At 44.5% G+C, this 25,217-nt stretch overlaps 3 protein-coding genes across 8 annotated transcripts; 1 reads left to right on the top strand and 2 right to left on the bottom strand.

Moving 5' to 3' along the window:
• Window positions 1-911: 911 nt before the first annotated feature.
• On the bottom strand, window positions 912-2,496 carry dlx5a (distal-less homeobox 5a). Its single transcript, XM_061267622.1, has 3 exons — window positions 1,955-2,496; window positions 1,655-1,839; window positions 912-1,446 (listed from the first exon to the last, which is right to left on the bottom strand). The coding sequence occupies exons 1-3, from the start codon at window positions 2,304-2,306 to the stop codon at window positions 1,129-1,131; spliced, it is 855 nt and encodes a 284-aa protein (XP_061123606.1). The 5' UTR covers window positions 2,307-2,496; the 3' UTR covers window positions 912-1,128.
• Window positions 2,497-3,720: 1,224 nt separating this feature from the next.
• Window positions 3,721-15,642, top strand: ago2 (argonaute RISC catalytic component 2). 2 transcript variants are annotated; one of them, XM_061267824.1, is made up of 20 exons: window positions 3,721-3,953; window positions 4,868-4,915; window positions 4,985-5,165; window positions 5,253-5,373; window positions 5,435-5,616; window positions 5,750-5,886; window positions 5,968-6,102; window positions 6,184-6,271; window positions 6,451-6,598; window positions 6,676-6,795; window positions 6,872-6,994; window positions 7,085-7,218; window positions 7,304-7,488; window positions 7,572-7,731; window positions 7,816-7,906; window positions 7,981-8,175; window positions 8,259-8,393; window positions 8,463-8,564; window positions 8,659-8,858; window positions 8,928-15,642. In XM_061267824.1, the coding sequence occupies exons 1-20, from the start codon at window positions 3,935-3,937 to the stop codon at window positions 9,034-9,036; spliced, it is 2,613 nt and encodes an 870-aa protein (XP_061123808.1). In that variant the 5' UTR covers window positions 3,721-3,934; the 3' UTR covers window positions 9,037-15,642. The 2 variants fall into 2 exon arrangements, with proteins under 2 accessions (XP_061123808.1, XP_061123807.1); XM_061267823.1 differs by having other exon boundaries at window positions 6,872-7,218.
• pals2b (protein associated with LIN7 2, MAGUK p55 family member b) lies at window positions 15,171-24,707 on the bottom strand. Of its 5 annotated transcripts, XM_061267825.1 has the most exons (13): window positions 24,573-24,707; window positions 19,747-19,989; window positions 18,864-18,964; window positions 18,531-18,683; window positions 18,301-18,453; window positions 18,004-18,231; window positions 17,247-17,378; window positions 17,072-17,168; window positions 16,804-16,872; window positions 16,579-16,740; window positions 16,310-16,512; window positions 16,102-16,230; window positions 15,171-16,037 (listed from the first exon to the last, which is right to left on the bottom strand). In XM_061267825.1, the coding sequence occupies exons 2-13, from the start codon at window positions 19,877-19,879 to the stop codon at window positions 15,861-15,863; spliced, it is 1,737 nt and encodes a 578-aa protein (XP_061123809.1). In that variant the 5' UTR covers window positions 19,880-19,989; window positions 24,573-24,707; the 3' UTR covers window positions 15,171-15,860. The 5 variants fall into 5 exon arrangements, with proteins under 5 accessions (XP_061123809.1, XP_061123813.1, XP_061123810.1 ...); XM_061267829.1 differs by lacking the exon at window positions 19,747-19,989 and having other exon boundaries at window positions 24,573-24,667; XM_061267826.1 differs by lacking the exons at window positions 19,747-19,989; window positions 24,573-24,707 and adding an exon at window positions 19,377-19,696.
• Between the last annotated feature and the right edge of the window lie 510 nt (window positions 24,708-25,217).

Here is a 25,217-nt window from a genome sequence, read left to right as displayed (position 1 = left end):
ACTATTAATATGGCTTGCCGTAGAAAACCTGGTTCAACATGAAGGTGGACCTTGCGTGGGTCAGTGAGTGGGTCAAATATCTTAATAAATGTGGAAAAAAAAGAGAAGGGTGCATTGTATTTTAAAAAAAACGCATACGTGAGCTTTGTGCGCATGCGCGTGGAAATTCAATTAGCTCCATTTCAAATGCTTAAATATGTCTTGTAAGCGGCAAGGTTTGTTTAGTGGTTTCACGGTGGCTCTGGCTGCTAATGACATGGTGACGCTGCGGAGGATTTCGCCTTCTTTTTTATTTTACCCGGAAGGTGGGCTGCGGCCGGGAGCGGCAGAGCTCTGGAGCCGGCCTACCCCCACAGGAATGCGGATTGTCTCAGATCTCCGTGCCGGTTTCCCCCACCACGACCCACCACCTCCCTCCGCGTCGCCCCCTCGCTGCCATTCAAAGCGTCTAATTGTAGGGGACACAAAGCGAAGGAGACTGCAGACTGTCTGTAAGCACGCACACACGCAAACACACAAAACGCACACAATCTTTCTTGCTGTCGTGCGGAAAGCGACACAATCAATAATAATGACAAATGTCGTCAGGAGAAATACAATTGTATGTTCTAAAAATGTATCAATATAAAAAATGGGCAATTAAAGCCTCGCTCTCCTTTGAAATTGCAATTTTAGTGTCAAATGTATTAACTGGATTTTTAAACCGTTGCAAATCCATAAAAAATGGAAATGGCGTGCCAAGTGAAACCTCATCTGAATAATTCATCTAGACACTGCTGTGATTTACAAGCATGTGATTTAAAAACGTCACCCGAGGCTTACAATTTGATGTTTGTCATATCGTGTCGAATTTTACAGTGTAAATTGGCAGGACAGATAAGACGGAAAAAATCAAATTGGAGCTTGCAGAGTTCCATTGTCCATTTAAACGTTTAATAGTCTTCAAAAATGCAATAAATTACATGCACACATTTACACATTTTACACCTTTCTTCTATGACTGTCAAATACATTGCATATTCCCCTGAAATGTCAACACGAGTCCCATAGAAGTTTTTTTTTTTTAGAAAAAAAATAAATGAACAACAGTTTTTTTTGTTTTGTTTTTTGTGATTTTTTTTTTTTTTTTTAATATAACGTCCCCGCTCCGAGAGCCAACGAGTGCTGTATCGAGTTGGGGGTCTGCAGGTGAGCGGCCACAGCGCTTCCGACCGAAGAGGGATACCACGACCCCGAGCTTTCCAAAAAGTTAGAGGCCGACGTGTTGAGGCTTTGTGGCTGCAGGCTGTGCGGCCTGGAGGGCCCGTGTGTGTCCCACACGGCGGGGGACTGTGGTGAGTTGCACGCCATGGGGTCGCTGGAGCTGGGGCTGTGTTCCGGGGGGAGCTCGCCGTTTTTCATGATCTTCTTCATTTTGGATCTCCTGTTCTGGAACCAGATTTTCACCTGGGGCATAGCAAAAAAAAAATATATATATATACATATAAAAATAATCGCAGCAAAAATTTTAATACAGATGTATCTTGCAGAGGCGCAATGCAAAAGCGCACGTATATTGCGCACGCAATTACATACACATTTGTTTTTCATCAAAATCAAAATAAATCATCAAATAAAATCCCGCAAAATGACAGAAAATGATATTTAATCTCACCTGTGTTTGCGTGAGACCCAGCGAAGCAGCCAGTTCGGCTCTTTCGGGCAAGGCGAGGTACTGCGTGTTCTGGAAGCGTCTCTGCAGGGCAGCTAGTTGGAAACTGGAGTAGATAGTCCGAGGTTTCCGCACTTTCTTCGGCTTCCCGTTCACCATCCTCACCTCAGGCTCAGCAATTTCCTTTTCTGTATCAAATAAATAGCTTCATTTAATTCCTTATTGGACCATCAACGACAAATTCCATTCAACCCAAATGATTTTTCCTGCAAAAATAGCCCAGCTAATTAAAATAATTCTTACCTTGTGGACTCGGCTGAGCTCTGCTGTAAGCACCAGCATACTGGTGGTAGGCTGGAGTCGTGTATGAGCTGTAGTCTGAGTAAGATTTGGTCGGAAAATTCCCAGCAGATGTGTTCACGCCCGGGTACTGGTACTGGTAGGCGTTGAGCGCCTTTCCGTACGAGGCTGAAGTGGGCGAGCAGTAACCGTGAGAGACTCCAGCGGCCGGACTGTAGTAGCCAGAATCCGTGGCGGTGGACTCAGGTAAAGTAGGAGATTCCTGGGAGGGATGATGCATGGTGGCGAGCTGGAAAGAAGTCTGGAAATTTGCTGGTTTGACACTCGGGATTCTCCGGTCAAATACTCCAGTCATACTTCGGAAGGGACGCTTGGAATAGTTCAATGGGTACAACCAAAACAAAAAATACAAAATAGGAAAAAAAAAGAGGCGTAGAGGCTCCAAAGTGGCATGGAAACTACACTGACATTGTGGGAATAGTCTCGGGTCGTCGGGCTCTGTTGAAGACTGCAGCCAGGCGCGCAGCAAAGACTTGGTTAAATCCTAGACGCGCTCTTACGCACTGCAGGGAGGATCTGGTTCCATTGGCCAGGACGCACACACACACACACACATGCATACACGCTCACACAACTACACTCAATTCACAATGGTAGCTTCCTTATTGGAGGGGAACCACCCGGCCGTGGCTGCACACTTGTGTGGAAGCAATCCAACTGTTGGATGTGTTGATTATTTGCACATATACATGCAGTGTATTCTGAATCGAGCATTTGTTATTACGAATTCCATACAAAATTATAAAACCTATCCAACGGGTGTAAATTGCTGCAAGGAAAAAATAATGGAACAAAAATGCACCAGGTTACATTTTCTTTATTTTTTTTCCAGGATCAGTTTGTGCAGATTCTCATAAAATACAACTCCCACGCAAGCATGATAAGCATTTACAACATATTAACGTACCCTTAACCGTTGATATTACATTTTTAAATGGCCCAAATATGTTTAAATCCCCCCAAAAGGTACAACTCGGAAAATAAGGATGACATGCAGTGGTAAACAGCGGCGACTAGTGTGCAAATCGTGTTACTGCCCATGGTGTCACAGACCCGGATGTCATACATATATTTAAAAGATAGATGTATAAGCACAGCTAAAATTTAAATCGTATTGTTTATTTTGCTCTTATTTTTAGTAGAAGTCGTTATTATTTCGCAAATATGTTTCAAATATTGTATACAGTACTACATCCGTACTGATCGCTATGACCCGGAAATACTTTTATGGTGAAAGCGCGCCATTCTTGCTCCCCGAATCATATGCAGTACAGTGAGTTTATTATACTGTATACGTATTAATAAAGTGATTATATTATCTTAGTGGTTGTAACACTGTTACATAAGATGTTAAATGGTGTTAGAAAAATCACAAAATTTGCTTTTGTCTCTTCATCTATGTCATAGATAGACAAAAGCGTCATCAGATGAATCACCAAGATAGTTACCCCCTCCTGAGAACACAAACGTAAACGCTCCTCTTACAAATGTAAATATCAATTTTTAACACCACTTATCCTGTTGAGAGTCGTATAACAATAAATTGGTGTATATATAGCACAATAGGAAATCGAAAAAAAGGTGTAATGATGGAAGACAAAACAGTTCTGCGTGTGAAAAAACGCAACAGGTCGCGCCAAAGAGGGCGTAACCGAAGCCGGAAGTAAGCGCAAGTGTATTATCTGGTCACCGAGCTCTTTACCATGCTAGCTTCGCACTCGGCTACGGTTTTGTGAGTTGGGGGGATGGGGCCGTGCCGAGGATGATCGACTTCGAATATTTAGCAAATCTAACAATTTCCCAATTTATATTCCCTTATTTTGTACCGAACTACTTTTCCATCACGCATGACTTTCGGTTGGAACTCACCAACTTGAAGTGGAGTATTTTTACGCCCACGACAGTGGTTTAAAAGTCGACAAAATGTATCCCACTGCTGGAGGTAAGTGGTACGAGCTAACACGAGCGTCGGCTAAGTCCCAGCTACCAAAAATGAACACAACCGTACATTTTTTGGGCTTCTACTCAACAACAAATGAAATTATTATCTTTTTGTAAGGATATAGTTCATACAAAATGTTGAATCTCGGCCCAGTATTACGTGCGACAGTAATTGAAGAGCAAGCTTAGCGTGCAACAACAAGCTGCTGTTAGCCAAGTTAGCTTCGAACCTCGCTCGTTCTCCCAAACTTGGAATCTTTCAAATCTAGTTTGGGACTGGATGTGTAAAAAAGTCCTGTCATTATTCGTACGTTTACCATTAGTTAGCGATTACTAGATCAGTTATGATGTTTGTGTATCGCTGATCAACTTGGTTTGGGGGAATATTTAGCGCCTGATCGTGCCATCTAATCTCATCACCAATTTTAGCTGAGGCAAAGATGTAAATACGCTTATACTCTATACACTTTAATTAACCCATCTGTCGAAGCAATGCGTGCATTTTTTAATAAATAAATAAATAAATATATAAATAAATTAAATAAATAAAGGTTTGCTGTAATTGAAGTTAAGTTGACCTAATTAGTTAAGACCGGTTCTGCTTCATGCGATGCATTCACACCTTCCTTGTTATCACGACTTGCAAGTGTTTTTTCTAGTTGTTTGTAAATGCATAATTTGATGGGCATTACTTTGACATCTTCACTTCTGTATTATCTGGAGGGGAATGGGTGACTCCCTCTTCTTCAGATTAACAGCTTGCTTTAGTCCTTCTGGCCTCGTATTGATAAGATATCATTTGAAGCGGATACATTTAAAAATGGGACATGTGCAACTCCAAACAAACAAAACTCTACTTTCTTTCCCTTTTACTTTTCTTATTTTATGTGTGATGTTTTTTTTCCTCTTGTTTAGCTACAGAGATGTTTGAGGGGCCTCGTTCTTCTGGGTCAGCCAGCTCTGGTAAGTTCCTTTCAGTGCAAGTTGTAATATTTTATTAACTGTCATTCTAACTGTTGCTTTCTGTTGTAGACCCACCGTCATCCCCAGTGCCAGAATATGTGTTCAAGCCACCCTCGAGGCCCGACTTTGGCACCATGGGCAGGACAATCAAGCTTCAGGCCAATTTCTTTGAGATGGAAATCCCCAAACTGGAAGTGTACCATTATGACATTGACATCAAGCCAGAGAAATGCCCTCGGAGGGTCAACCGGTGCGTGCGAGTTTGTGCTGGCTTGCTTTCAATAAATGTTGTCAAAAAATAATTTGTTCCCCCCCCCCCCCCCCCCCCTCTCCTCAGTGAAATTGTGGAGCACATGGTCCAGCACTTTAAAACTCAGATCTTTGGGGATCGAAAGCCGGTGTATGATGGCAGGAAGAACTTGTACACTGCCATGCCCTTGCCCATAGGCAGAGACAAGGTACGTCAATTTGTCACAATGGTGGGTCTTGCAAGAATTTATTCCTTCGTATTCTCCGCAGGTGGAACTCGAGGTGACCATTCCAGGGGAGGGCAAGGACCGCAGCTTCAAAGTATCCATCAAGTGGGTGTCGTGCGTTAGCCTGCAAGCCCTGCACGAGGCGCTGTCAGGCCGGCTACCCAGCGTCCCCTTTGAGACCATCCAAGCTCTGGATGTCGTCATGAGACATTTGCCCTCTATGAGGTACGTCCCGAAATGCCATGCTCAGAACCTAGATCACGTTATTATTTGGATCATGGTGGAATTTCTTTAGTTTGTGGTCAGTGTGGGCAAAATACAATACAGTATCCCTTGATTTTTTTTTTTTTTTTCCTAGGTATACTCCAGTGGGTCGTTCTTTCTTCACTCCCTCAGAAGGCTGTTCAAACCCCCTGGGTGGTGGCAGAGAGGTGTGGTTTGGCTTCCACCAATCTGTCAGGCCTTCGCTTTGGAAAATGATGCTCAATATTGATGGTAAATTAATTTCCGTCATTTTTCTGTATGTAACTTCTGAATGAATTCCCTTTCATTTATTTTTATTTTTTTGTTTTGCAGTTTCCGCCACCGCGTTCTATAAAGCTCAGCCTGTAATTGAGTTCATGTGCGAGGTCTTGGATTTCAAAAGCATTGAAGAACAACAGAAGCCATTAACAGACTCTCAAAGAGTTAAATTTACCAAAGAAATTAAAGGTAGTGTGGCCATTTTGTTTGCATATTTTTCTGTGTCCGTCTTACCATGACTGACAAAATATTTTATGTGACTCCTTGCAGGCCTGAAAGTGGAGATCACACACTGTGGACAGATGAAAAGAAAATACAGAGTGTGCAATGTGACCAGAAGACCTGCCAGCCATCAAACGTAAAATTAATCTTGGATTTCTTTTTTTTTTTTAGACCTTTCTGCTGTGTGTATGCTTTCTTAAATATTTGTCTGCCAGAAACAAACATAATCCTTTCCATAGCAACAGAAAACTGTGACCTCTCATGAATGTAGGGGTGGGTGCAACGTTCCCATTTTGAAGTCATGCTGTTCCACAGGTTCCCCCTGCAACAGGAAAACGGCCAAACGATTGAATGCACCGTGGCGCAGTACTTCAAAGATAAGTACAAACTCATCCTGCGATACCCCCACCTGCCATGTCTACAAGTGGGGCAGGAGCAAAAGCACACCTACCTGCCTCTAGAAGTAAGCAAGCGCCCACGGAGCCAAGTAAGAAGTTCATCCACCTGCTATTTTTCTCAAGCCTGTCGTTGCGCTTCCAGGTGTGTAACATCGTTGCGGGACAGCGCTGCATCAAAAAACTGACAGACAATCAGACCTCCACGATGATCCGTGCCACTGCTAGATCAGCACCTGACCGTCAGGATGAAATTAGTAAACTGGTGAGTGTGAAAAGTTCGGCGGGACTGGTCCTCGATGAACTCCCGTCGTCAACCAATCGCAAATGCTCGTGTCCAGATGCGAAGCGCCAATTTCAACACGGACCCGTACGTCCGCGAATTTGGCGTGATGGTGAGGGACGAGATGACGGAAGTGAACGGCCGTGTCCTCCAAGCACCCTCCATTCTGTATGGAGGCAGGGTATGTCCATCAGCAGTTGTAAGTACAGTGATGGCTAAAGATGGCTTCCCGGGAATATTGCGACATTGTCGCTTTTATTGTCCTTTCCAGAACAAGGCCATCGCCACGCCAATCCAGGGCGTGTGGGACATGAGGAACAAGCAATTCCACACGGGCATCGAAATCAAAGTATGGGCCATTGCGTGCTTCGCGCCACAGAGACAGTGCACTGAACTCTTACTCAAGTGAGTCTCATTCATGGAGGATTTGCGTTACGATACGTGGACGTGTTGAATTCTGAACTGGAAAGAAAAAAAATCTCTGTTTCAGAGCATTCACAGATCAGCTCAGGAAGATCTCCCGCGATGCAGGCATGCCCATTCAGGGTCAGCCGTGCTTCTGTAAATACGCGCAGGGCGCCGACAGCGTGGAGCCCATGTTCAGACATCTCAAGTATACGTACCAGGGCCTCCAGCTGGTTGTAGTCATCCTACCAGGGAAGACGCCCGTCTACGGTGAGGGATCCCAAAGCACGTTTGTCCTCCTTGTTTCATTCCTGCAGCGCTGTGTGATCACATTCGATGCAATCGTATTGCAGCTGAAGTGAAACGTGTAGGAGACACGGTCCTCGGTATGGCCACGCAGTGCGTGCAGGTGAAGAACGTTCAGAAGACGACACCGCAGACGCTCTCCAACCTCTGCCTGAAGATCAACGTCAAGCTCGGGGGCGTCAACAACATCCTGCTTCCTCAGGGACGGTCAGTGGAGATGCATCTTGTTACACTGGTACCTCGACTTGCAAGTGCCCCAACATGCAAGGTTTATTTTATTTTTTTTGCTAGGCCGTTGGTATTTCAGCAGCCCGTCATCTTTCTTGGCGCTGATGTCACTCATCCTCCTGCAGGAGATGGAAAGAAGCCCTCTATTGCAGCTGTAAGAAACGTCACATAGTTGGCACCCTTTTCATAACCGCATTGCTCAATGGACTACAAAATTGTTGTCCACAGGTTGTAGGCAGCATGGACGCTCATCCCAGTCGATACTGCGCCACCGTTCGCGTCCAGCAGCACCGACAGGACATCATCCAAGACCTGGCCACCATGGTCAGAGAGCTGCTTATCCAGTTCTACAAGTCCACCCGCTTCAAGCCCACCAGAATCATCTATTACCGTGATGGCATCTCTGAGGGCCAGTTCAACCAGGTGATGTCATGATACACGATCGAGGAAAGAAACAATAAAACGGTTCAATTTTTGATCTCCTGTCTAATTTTGTCCGCCCACAGGTTCTTCAGCACGAACTGCTTGCAATCCGAGAAGCCTGCATCAAGCTGGAGAAGGACTACCAGCCTGGTATCACCTTTGTAGTAGTCCAGAAAAGACACCATACCAGGCTCTTCTGTACAGACAGAAATGAAAGGGTCAGTATTGTCTTATATATGTCTTATGTCTTTTAGCAGACACTGAATCATTTTGTTGTTTTTGTGCAGGTTGGAAAGAGCGGCAACATTCCCGCGGGCACAACAGTAGACACCAAAATCACTCACCCATCCGAATTTGACTTCTACCTTTGCAGTCATGCTGGCATACAGGTAAAAGCACTGATTGTATTTTGGTTGCTATTGATTTGCTCTTCTGAGACGCACAAGCAGTTCCTGCTTCAACCCAAATCTGTCCCGACCGCAGGGTACCAGCAGGCCATCTCACTACCACGTGCTCTGGGACGACAATCACTTCTCTTCTGACGAGCTGCAAGTGCTCACCTACCAGCTGTGCCACACCTACGTGCGCTGCACCCGTTCCGTTTCCATCCCGGCGCCCGCCTATTACGCTCACCTCGTGGCTTTCCGCGCCCGCTATCACTTGGTGGACAAAGAGCACGACAGGTGAGGATGACAAGGAACGTTGGCCGATGAACGCCGCTGTGTTATTCACTCCTGGATTTCTCGCTTCAGTGCCGAGGGTAGTCACACATCAGGTCAGAGCAACGGGCGTGACCAACAGGCCTTGGCCAAAGCTGTTCAGATCCACCAGGACACCCTGCGCACGATGTACTTCGCCTGAGAGTTCAGGGCGCCGCCGGGTCGGCGTGGGTGCGAGAACCCCCTCACCCCACCCCCACTGAGGCAACACACTACCTTGCTGTCGGCTGTGTGCTTTTACTGTGTGATGTCCCTTTCTAAAGCACCTGGCAGGTACCCGAGCCTAACCCACTGTCTGTAAGTTGCAAAACAAGCCCTCTCTATGGTGAGCTATATATATATATATATATATTTGTATATGTTGTGAGAAAATATGTCGCAAAGTATGAAAGGAATATTATTCCAAATGGTGCTTTATGGATTAGGACAAGCACCTCAACTCCCTCTGTTTTTCTTTTTTAAATTCTATTTGAGGGGGCATTTTCATTTGCTCCTCAGATGCGTATTACTCAACAGCCAATCGAAGTGCACTCTCAAGAAAGGGTACTTAAAAATGCAAGTGCTCAAGACTTTCACATCAGGCACTATAAGAAAGACGGAAGTGCCATTACGAGACCACCTTCGATCATGTTTGTTTTACTATTTGATCCACGTCTTTTTTTCTAGTATTTGTCCCCGGTGATCATGCTATGCCAAATCTGGGACAATTAACCATTTTAGGTCTTGATATCAACTCTTGAACCGACACTTAAAATATTCCAGGGCTCTTAATATTTTCATAGATACAACATAGCTATTTGTTTTAATGAGTTTTTTTTCTCGCAACCCAACGGCCGTGCTGAAATCATGTATTGGGACCGGTTCCCAGAAAACATACCTTTTTTTTTTTTAATGTACTCTGAGCCGTGTTTATAAGACGCACGATGTACAAATCAATGCAGGGAGCGGAAACAATAATTTTCTTTGCTCCCTTGTTTTTATAGAATGTTTTTAATTTCAGTTAAACTTTCTAACCAATATGCATGTTTTAGAAACTTAGATTCCCCCCCCCCCCTCCCATATGTTGTTGCGGCGTTTCCATAGCGATGCATTTGGTACAGTAGCCTCAAAGTTGCAACATTTCCGAGATGAAATTCTTTCTAAAAACAACCGAAAGCATTTTTGTCGCACGCCGGCATTGTTTTATGCAAAACGACTTTTCTCTCGAGTCTTTTAATGATGAAGAAACTCGGCTGTATTTTGAATAAATCTTCAGTGGAGACTGCCGAAATAGGAGAAAAAAAGAAATTCAACCGGCCCAAGAGATCATTTTAAGTAACACTATTTGTGTATAGAGTCCAATGAAAATATTCTCTTGCCTTTCAAGACTGTTTACGGTCATTCTATAGACATTTTCTATTGTCCACTTTTATCAAGTTTAAGCTAGCGAATGTTCATTGTCTCGAATGGGGTGGATGTCGTCTCAACTTCGAACTATGCATTGTTTTTAACCACGAGATTTAGCGGAGGTGACATCTCACCTCAATCTGGAGGTTTTTTTTATCGATGTAGATAGCGCATTTAGTAGTTTGGAATCATGTGGCTTTTAGTCGTGTCGCTTTTTTTGCGCGGTCCTTTGGAACGATTTTTATAGCTTGACAATTGGGCCTGCTCTCAGCCAAATAAGATTACAAAAAACCTCTCACGATAATGACTCAAAAGCACAAAAAGAACCCTGTGCGAGATGTTTTCACTGTAAACCACCATCACTGGACCGGCCCACGCGGTGTAGTTTTTAAATGTTTTTTTTTTTATCCCCAGATGTGTGTTTTGGAAGGAAAACAATTGAGACTTATTCTTCCCATCTTACTAGCAGAAATCCGACCGACTGTGTTTGCGGGGCATTCAGAACACCACGTACTTGATCTTTCCTGTTGATGTCAATCTCGTACTTATCGGTGCTCGTCTCATAGCATGTACACGTGGATGCACTTTTGATAGCATAGCATTGGTATGTGCTCCAGTGGATTATGTGTGAGTGTATCTATCTGTGTGAGAGAAACGGGAGTCTTGGCCATATTGTGACACTGGTGTAATTGTACGGAAATGGCCTCGTGTTCTACCTCTTGTTACCTGTTCAAGTGTTATGGTAACATCACACTGCCGGCCATTTCTGCATAATTGCCCTTGCTATCAATCTAAATGGCATTGATTTTGATTTTAGGTGCGTCCTGTTTTTTTTTTTTTTTGGTACGTGTTTGTATTGTCATAGTTCAACTCATAATGCGGAGCGGGGTTGTGTTTTTATTTCCTGAAGGGGCTTTAGCATCGAGCTGCAAGACCAAATTCTTGAACTGCGTCGCTACTCGCTCACAGCTTTTCCTTTTATCGATTTTTCTCTATGCACAGTGACGCAGACGTTTTTCTTTTTATTTGCCACCCTGATCCATTTCGACACAGAGCAATTCAATCACGGCTTGTGAGACATTTTGAAATGAAGTGTGCCGCATCAGAGGAAAAAAGAACTGGAATTTATTTAGCTGTAGCTTTCAGACAGTGTCCATTTACAGTCAGTTATTTGCATGGCCACAACAATGCCATCTAGCCGTTGGTTGCTCCGCCCCTTGTATACCTCTAGTTTGGCAAACCCAAATTTGTAAATTGACCTCAACCCCCTCTCCCCTCATCATTCCATCTATCCGCATCTCTTAACGCAGAGCCATGGCCAGGAAGAGTTTTGATGGGCAGTGTGAAAGTGTCTCTTTCCCAAAAGGGTTTGTACTTGTTTGTCTCGTCTTGGTGTTTTGACTTGACCTACTACTATACCAGCACCTTAGAATGCCAGAACGTAATCGCGTTTCCTTGAAATATATCAAGTCCAACCTTTTTGATGATGTTTGTTTTGCACTAAAACAAGAATGGATTTTGTAGCTTCTTGCAGCATTTAGCCTCTTTGTATTGAGAAAGAAAGCAGTCCGTTGGCTTCCTTCGCTGAGCAGGCCCAAGCCAAAAAATAGCCTTAGCCCCGACAGCGACAAACTCCGCCAGCAGTTTTCCCCCCAAATATCCCGATGCTTTTTCAAACGTTTACCACGTGTGGCGCCTTGCCGTTACGACAGCAGAGAAGTTGAATTGGCATTCAATTTAACATGAATTTGATCCAAATCAACACCAGATTCAACAAAAATGGCAGCTGGTTAAATGTGGCACAGCTTTGTAAGTACAGCCACCAGGGCTGCATACATCCTTTTTCTTTTTTTTTTAATCATTATTTACATTTTGCATACATTTAATTTAAATGCACATATTCACCTTAGTTGGACTGCTTTGTGGGTGTCCCTCAACTCGGACAGACAGACCAACCCGCGAAACATAAGCTAACCAAAAGGTCATTTCCCGATAGCAGCTCTTTGTTACTGGTACAAATGAGTTGGTGTGGACAAGAACATTTTTGTTTAGCAGACTAGCAGGCAGGTTCTGAGCGACGCTAGAAGGTCTAGTATATATCAATTAGGTGCCCGCGTCCTTACCGTTGGGTAGTCATTTATCTCCTCTCTGTGCTCGCGCTCCGACGCTACGACCCACTTTCCTTGCTTCAGGTAACAATGAATGTATTTATAGCTCCTGCGTGGTTTGTAATATGATGTCGTTTAGCCACCTTTTTACATTTCCAATTAGATTCTCGTGTATGGCCTATTTTTGTATTCCTCTGGGGATTGTTCTCTTATTTATAGGTGATCTTGGTTCTTAAGTCAGATTCATTGTTGACTAGGTGTGCTCCCCCCACCCCACCCCCTTTTTTTTTGCAGAACTATACATTACACGTTTTCATGTTAGTGGACTCCAAGTCCCAAATGGATTTTTATTTTGTATAAGCAGTTTGTGTATGTATGATGGTTGTTTAGACGTATAGCTTTGTGAAACTTAGCCCGCAGTCTCGATACTGCTGCCCTCTTTAAAAGCTTTGCCCGACTTCTACTCACTTTTATTGTTTTGGTTGACGACTCACTCTCTTATTATATATATATATATATATTTTATTATTTGGTGATTGTATAACGCCACAGCTTTATTTCCTGTCTGATTGAAACAGCACAACTTGTCGGAAAGTGTCATTTTAGTCCACCCAATTCTCCAAAGCCACATGGTCCTGTTTTGTTTCCCGTCTGGTTGTGTTAATGATTGACTTGAATGTTCAAAGCAGTCAGCACAAATTATAAGAAGACTTTTTTTTTTTTTCCCTCTTGTATTTGAAAAGCATTTTAAGAACCGTGTGGCTTCTTTTTACCAGCGTGGGGGGAAAAATAATAATAACCTACCTCAGAGGATAGTGCGGTGCTAGCTAACATATTAGCCCTGAGTTATGATAACGGAAAGAAAATCCCAAATTGTAGTGAGAAATCCAAGTTTATATCACGTGCGAGAACTGTTAGATTGAGAAGCAAAGCATTGGATATGCTAAGGGACCAGATTTTAAGGGAAGGCGCTTCATACAAGAACGGATTTACACTGTAGGTGCAAGTTCCCAATTTTTTTCTTTTACACTTAGATTTCAAGTGAAACTTCTCAGACGAAACAACAAGCCCCGCTAGATAAGCAAACAATAATAAACGATATTTTGACCAGATTCAATCTTTTATGTTTTTGTTAAGATGTTGACATATGTTCAGAATTTGATATGTATCAAAATACTAACCACTTTTTAATTTCTATTCAAGTCAATTGAGTATTATTTTTATTTTTTTAAAGCTATTTATTGTGCAATTTGAAAATAAAATATCAAAATCATCACTTGAACCACACAGTGTAAATCCAACCGGTGACGTGGACATCAGGAGTAATAGAACCACTTTCACCATTACCAATATTCCATTACTGGCCAATCAGCATAAAATGTTGAAACACTACAACTAACTGACCCTTTAAAATGGAAATCAAACTGAAGTGACTGCTTAGTCGAAACGAGGCTTCGTAAGTTTTCACGCTGAACTTTGATGGTGTGTTGTCAATACCAGTCAGTGTTGGTAACCGCCATCTTTTTTTATTTTATTTTAACCACCGTGTTAGAATGAAAAGCTTTCCTGCTGCCACTGTCCAGCCAGTACCGCAATAAAAACACATTTCCGTTTGCTACTCACTACCATGGTCCACAGCCAAGCAATCCATCGTAAACTAACCGCTCAATTCTCCGAGTCCCGCTGCCGCTCTGCCGTTTTCTTTGTTTTCTTTCCTAGACGCGGCAATTCTGGCCCATAAATGCTGCATATAGAACGATCAGTATTTGTGTTTTGCACTTTCGAAGCAGTCTCCAACACGGCCCGCTTGAAGTCGGCCTCAACGTAACGAAAGAACTGACGAGGTATCTGATGCTCTCAGTAGGAAAATGAATTTTCATCAAATAAAATAAAGTCGCAATATGATGATATATATATATACAGTATATATAAATCTATACATCCATTCATGAAGTACCTCATAAGCCTGATATATGCTGCATTGACTTATTTCTTTAGTGTACTTCATTATGTCCAATAAAATTCCAAATACTCCCCCACCCCACCCCCGTGGGGAGATTTAAATTCAACAGGTTGTGGCGCATTACTTTTCGACGACAATCACTCAAAACTAAACTCCATTTTGTGAGAAATATTTCATGGCTGCTTCCTAATCGCTGCCATTAAAAATTTGGTGAAATAATATCGAAACATTTCATCAACATAACAAAAAATAGATTAAACACCTCCTTTGCAGCCATGTTGATTTAAACCTCCCTTCATTTGTGTGTTCTATTGTATTATCTTCTCCCTTCTTTCAACCATGACATGCCAAAAGTGAATTTGCAGTCATTCCTATTCTGATATAGGGAGGGATGGAGTGGGGTCTTTATATATTGCTCATTTTCAATTCCTTCATCCACTCGCTAAGCTCCTTTTTCGGGGTGTTGTAAAGTTTGTAAAGCTTTTGATTTCTGTTGTGTAATTTTTTTTTTTTTTTTTTTGGTCAATGCTTACAGAACACAAGACATGCTGTAAAACCCTGTTAGGACACAATGTGAATACGCATCACTTCATGTAGTTCTCTCTTTGGCTTAACTGTAAGTTACATTAATAAAAAGGCAAAAAAATTAGAACGTTGGAAATTTTTCTTTTGTCTAAATGATGTGCCATCATCTTGGTGCTTTTATTTTAGGTTAGTCATTTTTCCCCCCCTCTTCTAGTGTTGCACTAATATTAATATTTGTTTCAGCCAAATATCCCCCCAAAATGCTTAGTTGATTTATTAACAATAAAATAACGATGAAATGCAATCACCTTTATTCATCTTAAATTTGACGATAAAAATGTAGAAACAAATCTTTTGACATGGGATGATGTATGAAAACAGGTTCAGCAGGCAGCAGGTTTTCTACATTGTGGCACCGGGATCGAAATAGAGATGAAAAATGGAACTAGTTACAATAAATAGACGTACGCTTAACTGAACTGATTTTCTGCGGTCTAAAAGAGCTTTGCCCTTAAGGTTGTCGTGTCCAACTTAGAACACGTTGGCTTGAAGTTGAGGACAGTGTGAAGGTCATGTCCTTCAGACAGACAAGCAGGCAGAATGGTTGGTGACAGCAAAAGAAGACTACGACATTGAACGACAAAAAATATGAACCGTGTTTGATCATGAATAACGATTTACACACCCCAAAAAAAAAAAACTAGTATCGCCAGTGATTTGAAATATGCTAATATTAACACAGGTTGAGACATGGACTGCTAGCTGAAACAAAGAATGCGCCTTAACCTTTTTCGCCGCACATTATAAAGATCTTTCATAAAAAGTTACAAAATAAATAAGCCTTCTTTCCCTTTGAGTCAAAGTAGAAAAAAAGTCGCGAGCCCCAGAAGACGGTGAGTGTTCGAATTTAGCAGGAGTATTTGTAGCTCTGGGTTCTCCTCGTCATCTTTCCTCCTTTTCGGCCCGGTTACGCTTTGGGGGTCTTCAGTAGACCCAGTTCACGGGGACCCACTGAGATTCAGTGCGCAGTTTGTCCACGGCGGCCTGTAACGTGTCGAAGGCTTTGTCCAGGTTGTCGTTGGTGATTATTAGGTCAAAGTAGTGGCCGTAAGCCCTGTGAATGCGAGCGCTCTCGTCTACCGTCTTCTTGAGGTCCACGTCCTGCCCAGGGAAATAAAGATGTCAAGAAAAAGTTTGCTAGCTCCTTCAATGGGCTTTTGTGTACCGTGAGCTGTTTGGTGGTGAGGCCCGCGTCCACGACGGCTTTGTGCATGCCCTTGAGGGTGTCGAAATCCGGCGCGGCGATGAACACCACGTAAGGCATGAACTCTGCGGTTTTCAGGACCTTCAGAGCCTGAAACAGGAAGTGACGTCACATTTTGAGGAACTGCTAAATGAATGTTATGATGGAAACGCTCATTGTGATTTCTGACCTGCGGGTTGACGTCGAGGATGCACGTCCGCCCAGCGTCCACCACTTCGTGGATGGACTCCATCTTGGTGCCGTACAGGTTGCCGTCGTACTCGCCGTGCTCCAGGAAGCGGCCGGCTTTCACGTCCACTTCCATCTCCGTCCTGGAGGTGAAGTGGTACGAGTTGCCGTCCAGCTCCTCGTCGCGGGGACGCCGGGACGTGTCTTGAGAATAATTCGAAAGATTAGGTCGAGGTGTTCCACTACAGATCCTGAGTGCCGATGGCGTACATGGTATGGTGGTTCCGAAGCGACTGGGCTGAAAGATCATCAGCCGGTTCTTGAGGCTTCGTCGGCCCACGCCTTGAGCACCAATCAGAACTAAGGTCTTTCTTTGGAATGGAGGAACCTTGGCCACTTCTTCGTAGATCTGCAGCTCGTGTCTGTCGAACTCTATTTCACAGCATTCGTATTAGGGTCAAGATCCTGATCAATCAAGGATGAGACAAGCCTGACCTGCATTCTTGGCGGTCAGATACATCATCTTTTTCTTCTTCTTCCCAGCAATGGTGCCACAAAGGATGCCTGGAAAAGCACGGATGACTTTTAAACCTCTTGCATGGTCTTGCTTGTGCAACATTTGGCCACTAGGAGGCAGGCTGGACCACATTAAGTACCTCGGCAGGGCCAACCTGACTCACCAGATGGCCTGCTTCGCTAATCCAACCGTTTTTTACGAAACGTGCCTCTGTCAAATGATTGTGATGTCACTTGGACGTCTAACCTGATCCATCAAAGTCCCGAGGAACAAAAGCTTTCCTCTTCTCTTCCAAGAACTGACTGGGTATCAGCCCTGTTGCCCCGCCCACCACATGACAAGCCTACGAGACATTACCAAACGCATAGCACCGGTCGGTCATCTTCTAACACTTGGAAATGGCAATGGATGGAAACCTCACCTGCCACCAGTTGGGATCTTCTCGATTGACAATCTGTAGAACGTCACCTCGTTTGAACGCCATGCCGGCCTCTCGGCAAGGGATCAGGTTGTCGTTGGCCGGGTCGTAATCAAAGTAGGGCCGCACGTAGACCTGTTGGAAGTGATTACAGAGATGATCACGCTGCGTTAAGAGTAGCGGCTTTGCCAGCAAGTGTAAGCCCTCTGTGTGATTTAATTAGACGAGTGGCAAGAGGAAGCAGTGAAAAAAAGAAAATCACCCCAAGCAAGATAGCACTATCGTTATTTTTGCGTTGCATAATGTAGCCTACTTGGAAGGGAGACCCAAGGTCTCCAAAAATAGACAGTTAAGGCTTAAGTTTGCTCTTTTGAAGATGTAATCGATAGCACGCCCCTCAGATAAGTTGTCACGCCAACTCAACTTGCAGTCATGATGAAACCGTGAGCAGTTTTGCTTTGCCTATTTCTTAGATTGATATTTGATAAGTCACCTCTACCATTTTTTCTTCTTCTTCTTCTTGCCGGTATATCTGATCGCAAGTATTCTGGCGCCTGCTATTTACAGTCCAAACATTTGGTGTTTACACCTCCCATTAGTTCCTTGAAGAATTGCTGAGCATCAATAAAAGAACACGGGCCAGTGGAAAATGTTCCCAGATGTGAGATCATGTGACCCAGTTAGGAAGTTATTAATAGACTTCATGTTCTGACGGATTGTGGCCGTGCTTGTGGTGTCATTGATATCAGCCAATGTGTACCTGCGGGGGTGCGGGGGCGTCACGATAGCTCGGGAGTATCTTCAGGGTGATCCCGCCGCTGCAGTCTTTGAGCATTTCCTGTAGCTCGGTGGGATTGTTGCCCACGTCCTTGCCGTTCACTTCCTTGATGATGTCGCCGACGTGGAGAAGTCCTTGCCTGTCAATCATGCCGCCATGAAGGATCCTGGCAATCACCAGCTCGTCTTTCTCCACGCGAAAGGTGACGCCCTGAAAGCCAGACGAAGTTTGCTCGCGCATCCAAATTCCGCGCTTTGGCGTGACAAGAATTCTGCTCACCAGGGGCTCGCCGGCCTTCTTCCGGATGCCGATCATGCGCACGGCGTCCGCCTGCATCAGAGCGCTGTTTACCGCCGCGTCGTTTGTCATCTCGGCAGGGGGCGGGACTTCGTAGCATTTGGAGGCCACCATGTCGTGGGCCTCCAGAAGGGACTGAGGAGTACAGGATCAACGGAAAGGGAGATGATGTAACATGTCAACTGACAAACGCACTTTGGGCTTCAGCTCACCTTAAAGTGCGGCTCCTGCAAGATCCTCGACAGCTCGGCCGCGCTGTCGTCTCTGACTTTGAGGCCGCTGATGTCGCTGATGATCTCCGTCACCAGCTCCATATTGTTGTCCTGCACCGCCTCCAGCTTGACCTCTTCCAGCTGTTCATGAGCCTGGGAGAGTTACACAAGGCTCTTGTTGATGTTCTTGCTTTGCTATTGTGAAGTCTTGGAATGTTGCCTTGGTCTCCGATCACGGAGCATTCGCTTGATTAAGCCTTACACACCTTCAAGCATCTCCTCAACTACATCTGTGTGTGTGTGTCTGCGTGCTACCTTAACCAGGGAGCTTACAATGGGGCTTTCCATGATACCGCGTAGGAAGAGAAGGTCGATGTCCTTGGCGCCCCCGGTGGCGGGAAGCTCACCTAGATTATCCAACACTTCCTGCATGGCTGCAGTGACAGAGAATTTGAGTTAGCCAAGTTTGAAAAGCAAACAGTACATATCGTTCGTCCACATAAGCCACACTGGAGCAACTTTTGTTTTCAGAACTAGACCAGGCATGAAACAGGAGGTGTCCGTTATGAATCATCTCAGTCAGTCACTAAACCGGTTACTGGTGGTGAAAAACAATTTCCTATGTGATGCATTCAGAAAAGACGGAAGCGTAATATCCTATTCGGATATACCTGTCAAAGAGGTATTTATTTCCTTTTTTTTTTTTTTTTCCAAACATGGCGCCAACACTAGACTACGCACAATGGTGACGCTGCAAGCCGCTCATTCATTTACAATTAATTAATTAATTTACAATTAAGATTACAACCCGTCATTTACTAGGCCATTTTGCAAATGTCGACTTACGAATAAAGTTCTAGACCGATCGTCCATTTTTAAAACGACAGATGAAGTTTGAGAGTAACACACGTTGAGAATTTGAGTATTTGTGTAATCTCTCATGACCTTTACCCACTCGGTCAACGTCAGGGTGTCCTTGACCGCAGGAATGTTTGCGGGTCTCATCCTGTCGTCTGCCACGTGGACTCTAAACTACACTTTTCGTTCAAACAAAGAGCCACTGGGTGTTCCCTCTCCAAATTTCAGCCTCTCTAAAGGCAACATTCCAATTTCTGTCATTATGTTGAATGAAAAGAAAACATTAGGCATATTATTCAAATCAAATGTTTAAAGTGTAGGAACGTTTTCTAGATGATTGGCTACGTAAGTTGCTCACCTCCAGATGCAACCGCTTCCTGGTTGACTACGGCGGGCACGCCCACTCCGAGCGGCGTCGGCGGCGTCACCTCTTGCGCCTCCTCCTCCTCTTCCGTCCGCGCCACATTGGTATCCTCCATGGCCGTGACCATTGCCGAGCCCTCCTTCCTTCTTCCTCCTCCCCGATGCCACAAGTATGCAAACCGGCTAACCGCTTGTGCAACTCCTTTCCGTCCGACTGCTCAGCCTTCTATGTGAAAGACTGGAGGAGCAGAAAGAGAGTTTTTGGGTGACCCTAAATTATGAGGTGTGAAGAGCTGGATGGTGCACACAGATGTGTTCAATGCTTGTCAGTCTCCACCTCTTTTAATACCCTGCCTTCCCAAACGCCCCCCCCCCGGCCCCCCTCCTACCACTCACGGGCCTTTATAATCCCACAATCCTCTCCTGTACCCCCCCGTCGTTTGCCCTTTCGACCCCTAAAAATTCAGGTGCTGTGCCTACTTGTCTAGACATAGTGCCCCCACCACCCCCATCACACACACACTGCATATGCTGTTATGTAAGTAATCTTACATAAGTGTTGGGGGGGGGGGGTCGACCCTACATTCCCAGTCTCCTCCACTTTTTCGACCCCCGTCGAGTTACTGCCTCTTATGTCAGGAGATGCTGACAGGATAATGAGGCTGCATTTTTGAAACACACTCGAAGGCAGGGAGTGTGTCCAAATCAGTTGATTTTTTTAACGATATCATTTCTCTAGACAATATCACGTCGATTGTGCGACGCTTGAACTCGGGTTGCTGAAGTAACGTCAAAAAATGACATAGCGTTGAATTTGCACTTATATCAGTGGAATGTCATCCAACCAGTTTGCAATCGTTTTTTGTTTATCGAAGCCTTTTTTTTTTTTACGAGCTGAGATGTGTCGGGTCGACTGATTGCGCTCTGCGGATCATCAAAACAAGCAAAACAACCAACTGCTTGTCCTGAGGAGAATTCTTAACATGCCTTGCCACTCTATGCTTCTTATTCCAACCATGTTGTCGAGCTAGTTTAAAGATCTTAGATGGTGTCCTACTGGGATCAGATTGTTCTTACCAAACGGCCAGAAAAAAGTGATTCTACGAATTGGATAACATGAATGTCCATTCGTTGTTTTGTCCAACTTTATATTTCCTCTATGTCAACTCAATTCAACCCTTTTAGAGCCCCTCCCACGCGGACACAGCTGTGCACCGAACAGGGCCGCAGGATTTAATCCAGCCTCAATTTGACCAGCCCCTCCTCCAACCTCGGATTTTAATCCGTCCACAAAAGCACAGGATTACAAATCTCTGTTTGCCTCGCTCGCCGGAGCCGATGCTAGCTAGCAATGTTTACTTGCGGAGACTGGCTTCTGACAGAGAGGTGTTCAGTGGGCCCATCCAAACCCAATCCATAAAACCTAATTGTCCTGTCTCCTCACATCCACTTGGCTCTTTTGTCTTACGGACGAACGACTCTTTCCGTCTCTCAGCCTCTGTTTCTTGCCGGACCGAAGGCCGCTATGATTGCATTCGGACATTCGGAGCGATTGAGTCGTCGCGCCTTGTCGAGAATCCCGCGTCGCCGCGTAGCAAACCACTCGAGACTTATGTGATCACATTATCGGGGAATGTATCATCCTAGCTGCTTCCTAAGTTCACGTCAAGTCTTGTGATTACTTCATTCCTCAACTTGGAGGTAATTAAACCTTTATTGAGAGAGCGAGAGGTCGATTCATTACGCAACAAGCAGGCTCGTCACACTTGCTGGAAGTCAACGGTAGCCCTTAGAAGAATGTTAATGGAAGGAAAAGCCACCAGGGGTTAAGTCTTTACCAAGTCATCCGCACCAAAAAACAGCGGTGGGGTGGGGGCAAGCACAAGGCCCGACAATAAGCAGGAGCAGACAAAAGAGGTGAAGAAAGAGAAGGATAGTTTGCAAACCTGATGTCAAAGGAATGTATGAAAAGGGATACAATTTTCAAGGAGACTGAGCATCTACTTTAAAAAAAAAAAAGTATCTGCATTCAGATGATTTCATTCATTGCACCCACTTGATAAAATACAATTGAAGAAATCCAACAACAGTTTGACCCCACAATACCTTCCAAGATCTTAAAAAATGAGCTCAAAACACATTCACAGGACTCCTCTTTTGTCCTGTCACAACCTCGCCTCATTCCCCGCCCCTTTGACAGGAAGCGATCACTCAAAGGCTTTCTGCCATTGGCCCAGCCCAGCGGCAAGAATGAAAGCACTCCGAGTTGCCAAGCAGTCAGCCCGTGGATTAGAAGAGATGAGAATATATTTTCATACTTATGCCCCACACATGTAAAATTCAAAACCCACATCAGCAGGCGGTGTCATTTCAAATCCCCCTTGCACGAAACCCAACTCTTTTTTTTTTTTTATTCCTAGCCTGACATCAGCTTCTACTCTCCCTTTGCACATCATACAGGGCTGGGGGGCACCATGCTCTCAAAGCAGCTGTCACTCCTGCTTCCTCGCAATGAAGTGACAATCACAAAGCAGGTCAGGGAGCTCTGCGCCGCCCAGGAGTCCAAATGTCGCTCCAGGGGGTTTGGTCCAGGAGGAGCAATTAGAAACTTGTGTGTTGTAGAGCTAGCCTATAACACTCACAATATTAGGCACACCTCAGTCAAGCCCGAGTATTAGCATCATCATAACGGCAAATACATCTTGACCAGCATCTCATCAGAAGACGCAGATGTAGCTACGCTGTATAATATCTAACTTTTGACACTGACTCCTCCCACCTGACCGTCCTTTACCGCCTCCACACCAAACCCTATGTAGGTCACTGTACGGGTTAACGCGGCCGCGCAGTAAGAGGATTACGCCGTCGCCCCCAAGATGGCCGCCGTTGCAAAAGATAATAATCATAAGTACTACACGTTAACCGGTTATCTCCAGTGCATCGGTGATAATGGAATTATGCGAAGCAAAATGGCGTCCGCTTTTATTCAAAAGATGATGAAAACGTAATAGAAAACGCTTAGGCCCGGCGAACTCGTTTGAATTTATGCTTTTCTCCTCCGAGTGACACATTGATCAAAACGTTAGGCATCGGTTCTGACATAACTAAAAATGACCTCATTCTCTCTTGGTCTCATTGCCGCTGATGGAGAGCGTGCTCTTGTGGCGCTCGTGAGGATCTAATCATGCTCCGCTTTTGCTTTGCCACGAAAGCCACTCTGAGCCTCTTGTCTGGTTGTAGGAAATCAACCTGAGATCAATTGCCACATATTTGGGTTGTATTTATTTGCAGTGGCCCTTTAAGATCACGGCGGTGGATGAAAACTGGTGAATCAGCACAATAACATGCCGCAGTTCTTTTCATTTCACTCTGGTTTCTACTCAGCGCTCCGTCATTGGAACTTGACAAATTCACTTTGAGCCCGGCTTCCTCATTCACATGTGTTTTGGGGCAGTTTCACACACTCCATAATTACCACTACTGGGAGTCAGTGATGTGTTAACAGGATGGGGAGGAGCAAGGCAAGGAGCACCGATGATGCATGTTCGGCACTCCTGTTATGCCTTTTGTGTTTTGGGCCTTTTAGAAAGTGTCCTCAGTCATTCAAATGGAGCAGAATAATGGTGTTTGACCTTCACCAAAATTTGAACACAAGTGCACGTGGGTTGAGATGTCCGGTCTCATTCCACCCCTGCAGAACAATAAAGGTCACGCAGGATCCTGGCACAGGTCATTATTGGCTTCCCTGAGACTCATATCCCCTAATGCACTGTCTGCACTCCTTCCTCCACTCTATTAGATTCGGCTCATTTGATTTGACGAGCGTAAGATCGAAGGGAAGACGAGAAGCCTCGTGGATTTCAGAGTACAAGCGGCCGGCCCCTCCTTGGTTTAGTGTGGTTCCGGAAGGATCCCCGAGGATGCTGCCTATTTAAATGGGCTTCCCTCGTCACGTGAGGCCGGGCTAAACGGCTTATAAAAAGGTTGTCAAATGCCCGCAGCCCACAACGGACCGTTTCCTGGACGCTGATATGAATTAGACCTGACATCTTGTTAGTCAATTACCTTTTCAGGGAAGAGTGAAACAAACAAAAACTACTTTTTTTTGCTTTGTATTGCACTTGCAGGCAGTTACAGTTGGTCAAAACTCACATGAATAGCCCGCAGAGACAAAACTGCCATGTCACTGATGTTACTCCCTAGGCCACGCCCCCTTTGAAGCACGCAGGTCAAGCAAATAGTTATTGTGACCTCCGGCTTGACCCAATGTACAGTAAAGGCCTTTTCACGCTGCACTTAGCATCCCCCCCCCCCCTCCCTCTCTCACCCCAGGGTGCTTTTTGGGGGCTGGAACAGATGAATGGAATTTCATGATACACAAGTAGTCCGAGTTACAAGTTTGGTCCCAGAACAAATGACACTCGTAAATCAAGATACAAACGCATGCAGATTAAAGTTAGTTGGAAACTTCCAAAATGTGAAATTTATATATTAGTTGTCTCATGTCTGTGCAACCAGAAGAATGTTTATTGTCCATTTATTGTCAGAACGATGCTGCCTTTTTATGTATTGCATGCATCTCGTGCGGCCATTTTTTAACTTATTTATTGCAAGTACGACACCGCGTTGCACCGCACGGAGAAATCTAAGGGTCACATCTATCCGTGTCACACAATAGGAGCCCGCGTGCCGCATACTGACAGCTGCTCACGCGACCTACCAAGCCACCCCTAGAACTCTTCACGCACGATAGTCTTAATCTTATTCCAATTCAAAGGGAGGAATGCACTCAAATGAAGGCGTGCAAAAGCAATTTCTTACCTTGAACGGGCGTGTGAAATAGCAGATGCTCGCCGAAATGTCCCGGGTGGACACTGAAGACCCCCCTGAGCTGTCTCCGTCCTGGTCCCGCAACAGACTGGCAAGAGAAAACGGTGCCAATCACGCATATAGGCCCCGCCTCTCGATCGACGTCACAAAACACGGACCAATAGCAGCTGAAGTTCAACCCTCATTCAATAAGTACTGTTTTTTGTTTTTAATCACGCTTTCGTTCATTCAATACTGTTTGCATTAAAAAAAAAAACATCTTAGAAACGAGTATGCATTTGCTGCTAATGTGATAAAAGGGTTTAAAGCTCAAAAAGATTTTATAAGTAAAATCCATGACTCGTTGCGTCTCGTTAACTTGTCTATAAAAGCACATCATTCTTTGAATGCAGCCTGATTTTATTTAGTCTGTCTATGTCTCTATTGATAGACGTCGTCTATCGATCTGTCTGGCTGTTTATCTTTTGTCCACAAGAGGGAGCCATACACTAGATTATCGTCTAGCAAAACAAAGAGAAGTGTAACAAAATGACGAGACTTGGACAAAATGCTGATTGTTTTGAAACGTGTTATTGTAACTTTTTAAGTCTGAAACAGACAGACAGAACACCACTTTTTTTCTTCTTCAAATAATTA

This window comes from Syngnathus typhle, linkage group LG20 (genome assembly GCF_033458585.1).
Source record: "Syngnathus typhle isolate RoL2023-S1 ecotype Sweden linkage group LG20, RoL_Styp_1.0, whole genome shotgun sequence".
In the NCBI taxonomy this organism is placed as follows: domain Eukaryota; kingdom Metazoa; phylum Chordata; class Actinopteri; order Syngnathiformes; family Syngnathidae; genus Syngnathus; species Syngnathus typhle.
The sequence above is the reverse complement of the archived record's forward strand: the minus strand, read 5'-3'. Positions and strand labels throughout refer to the sequence as shown.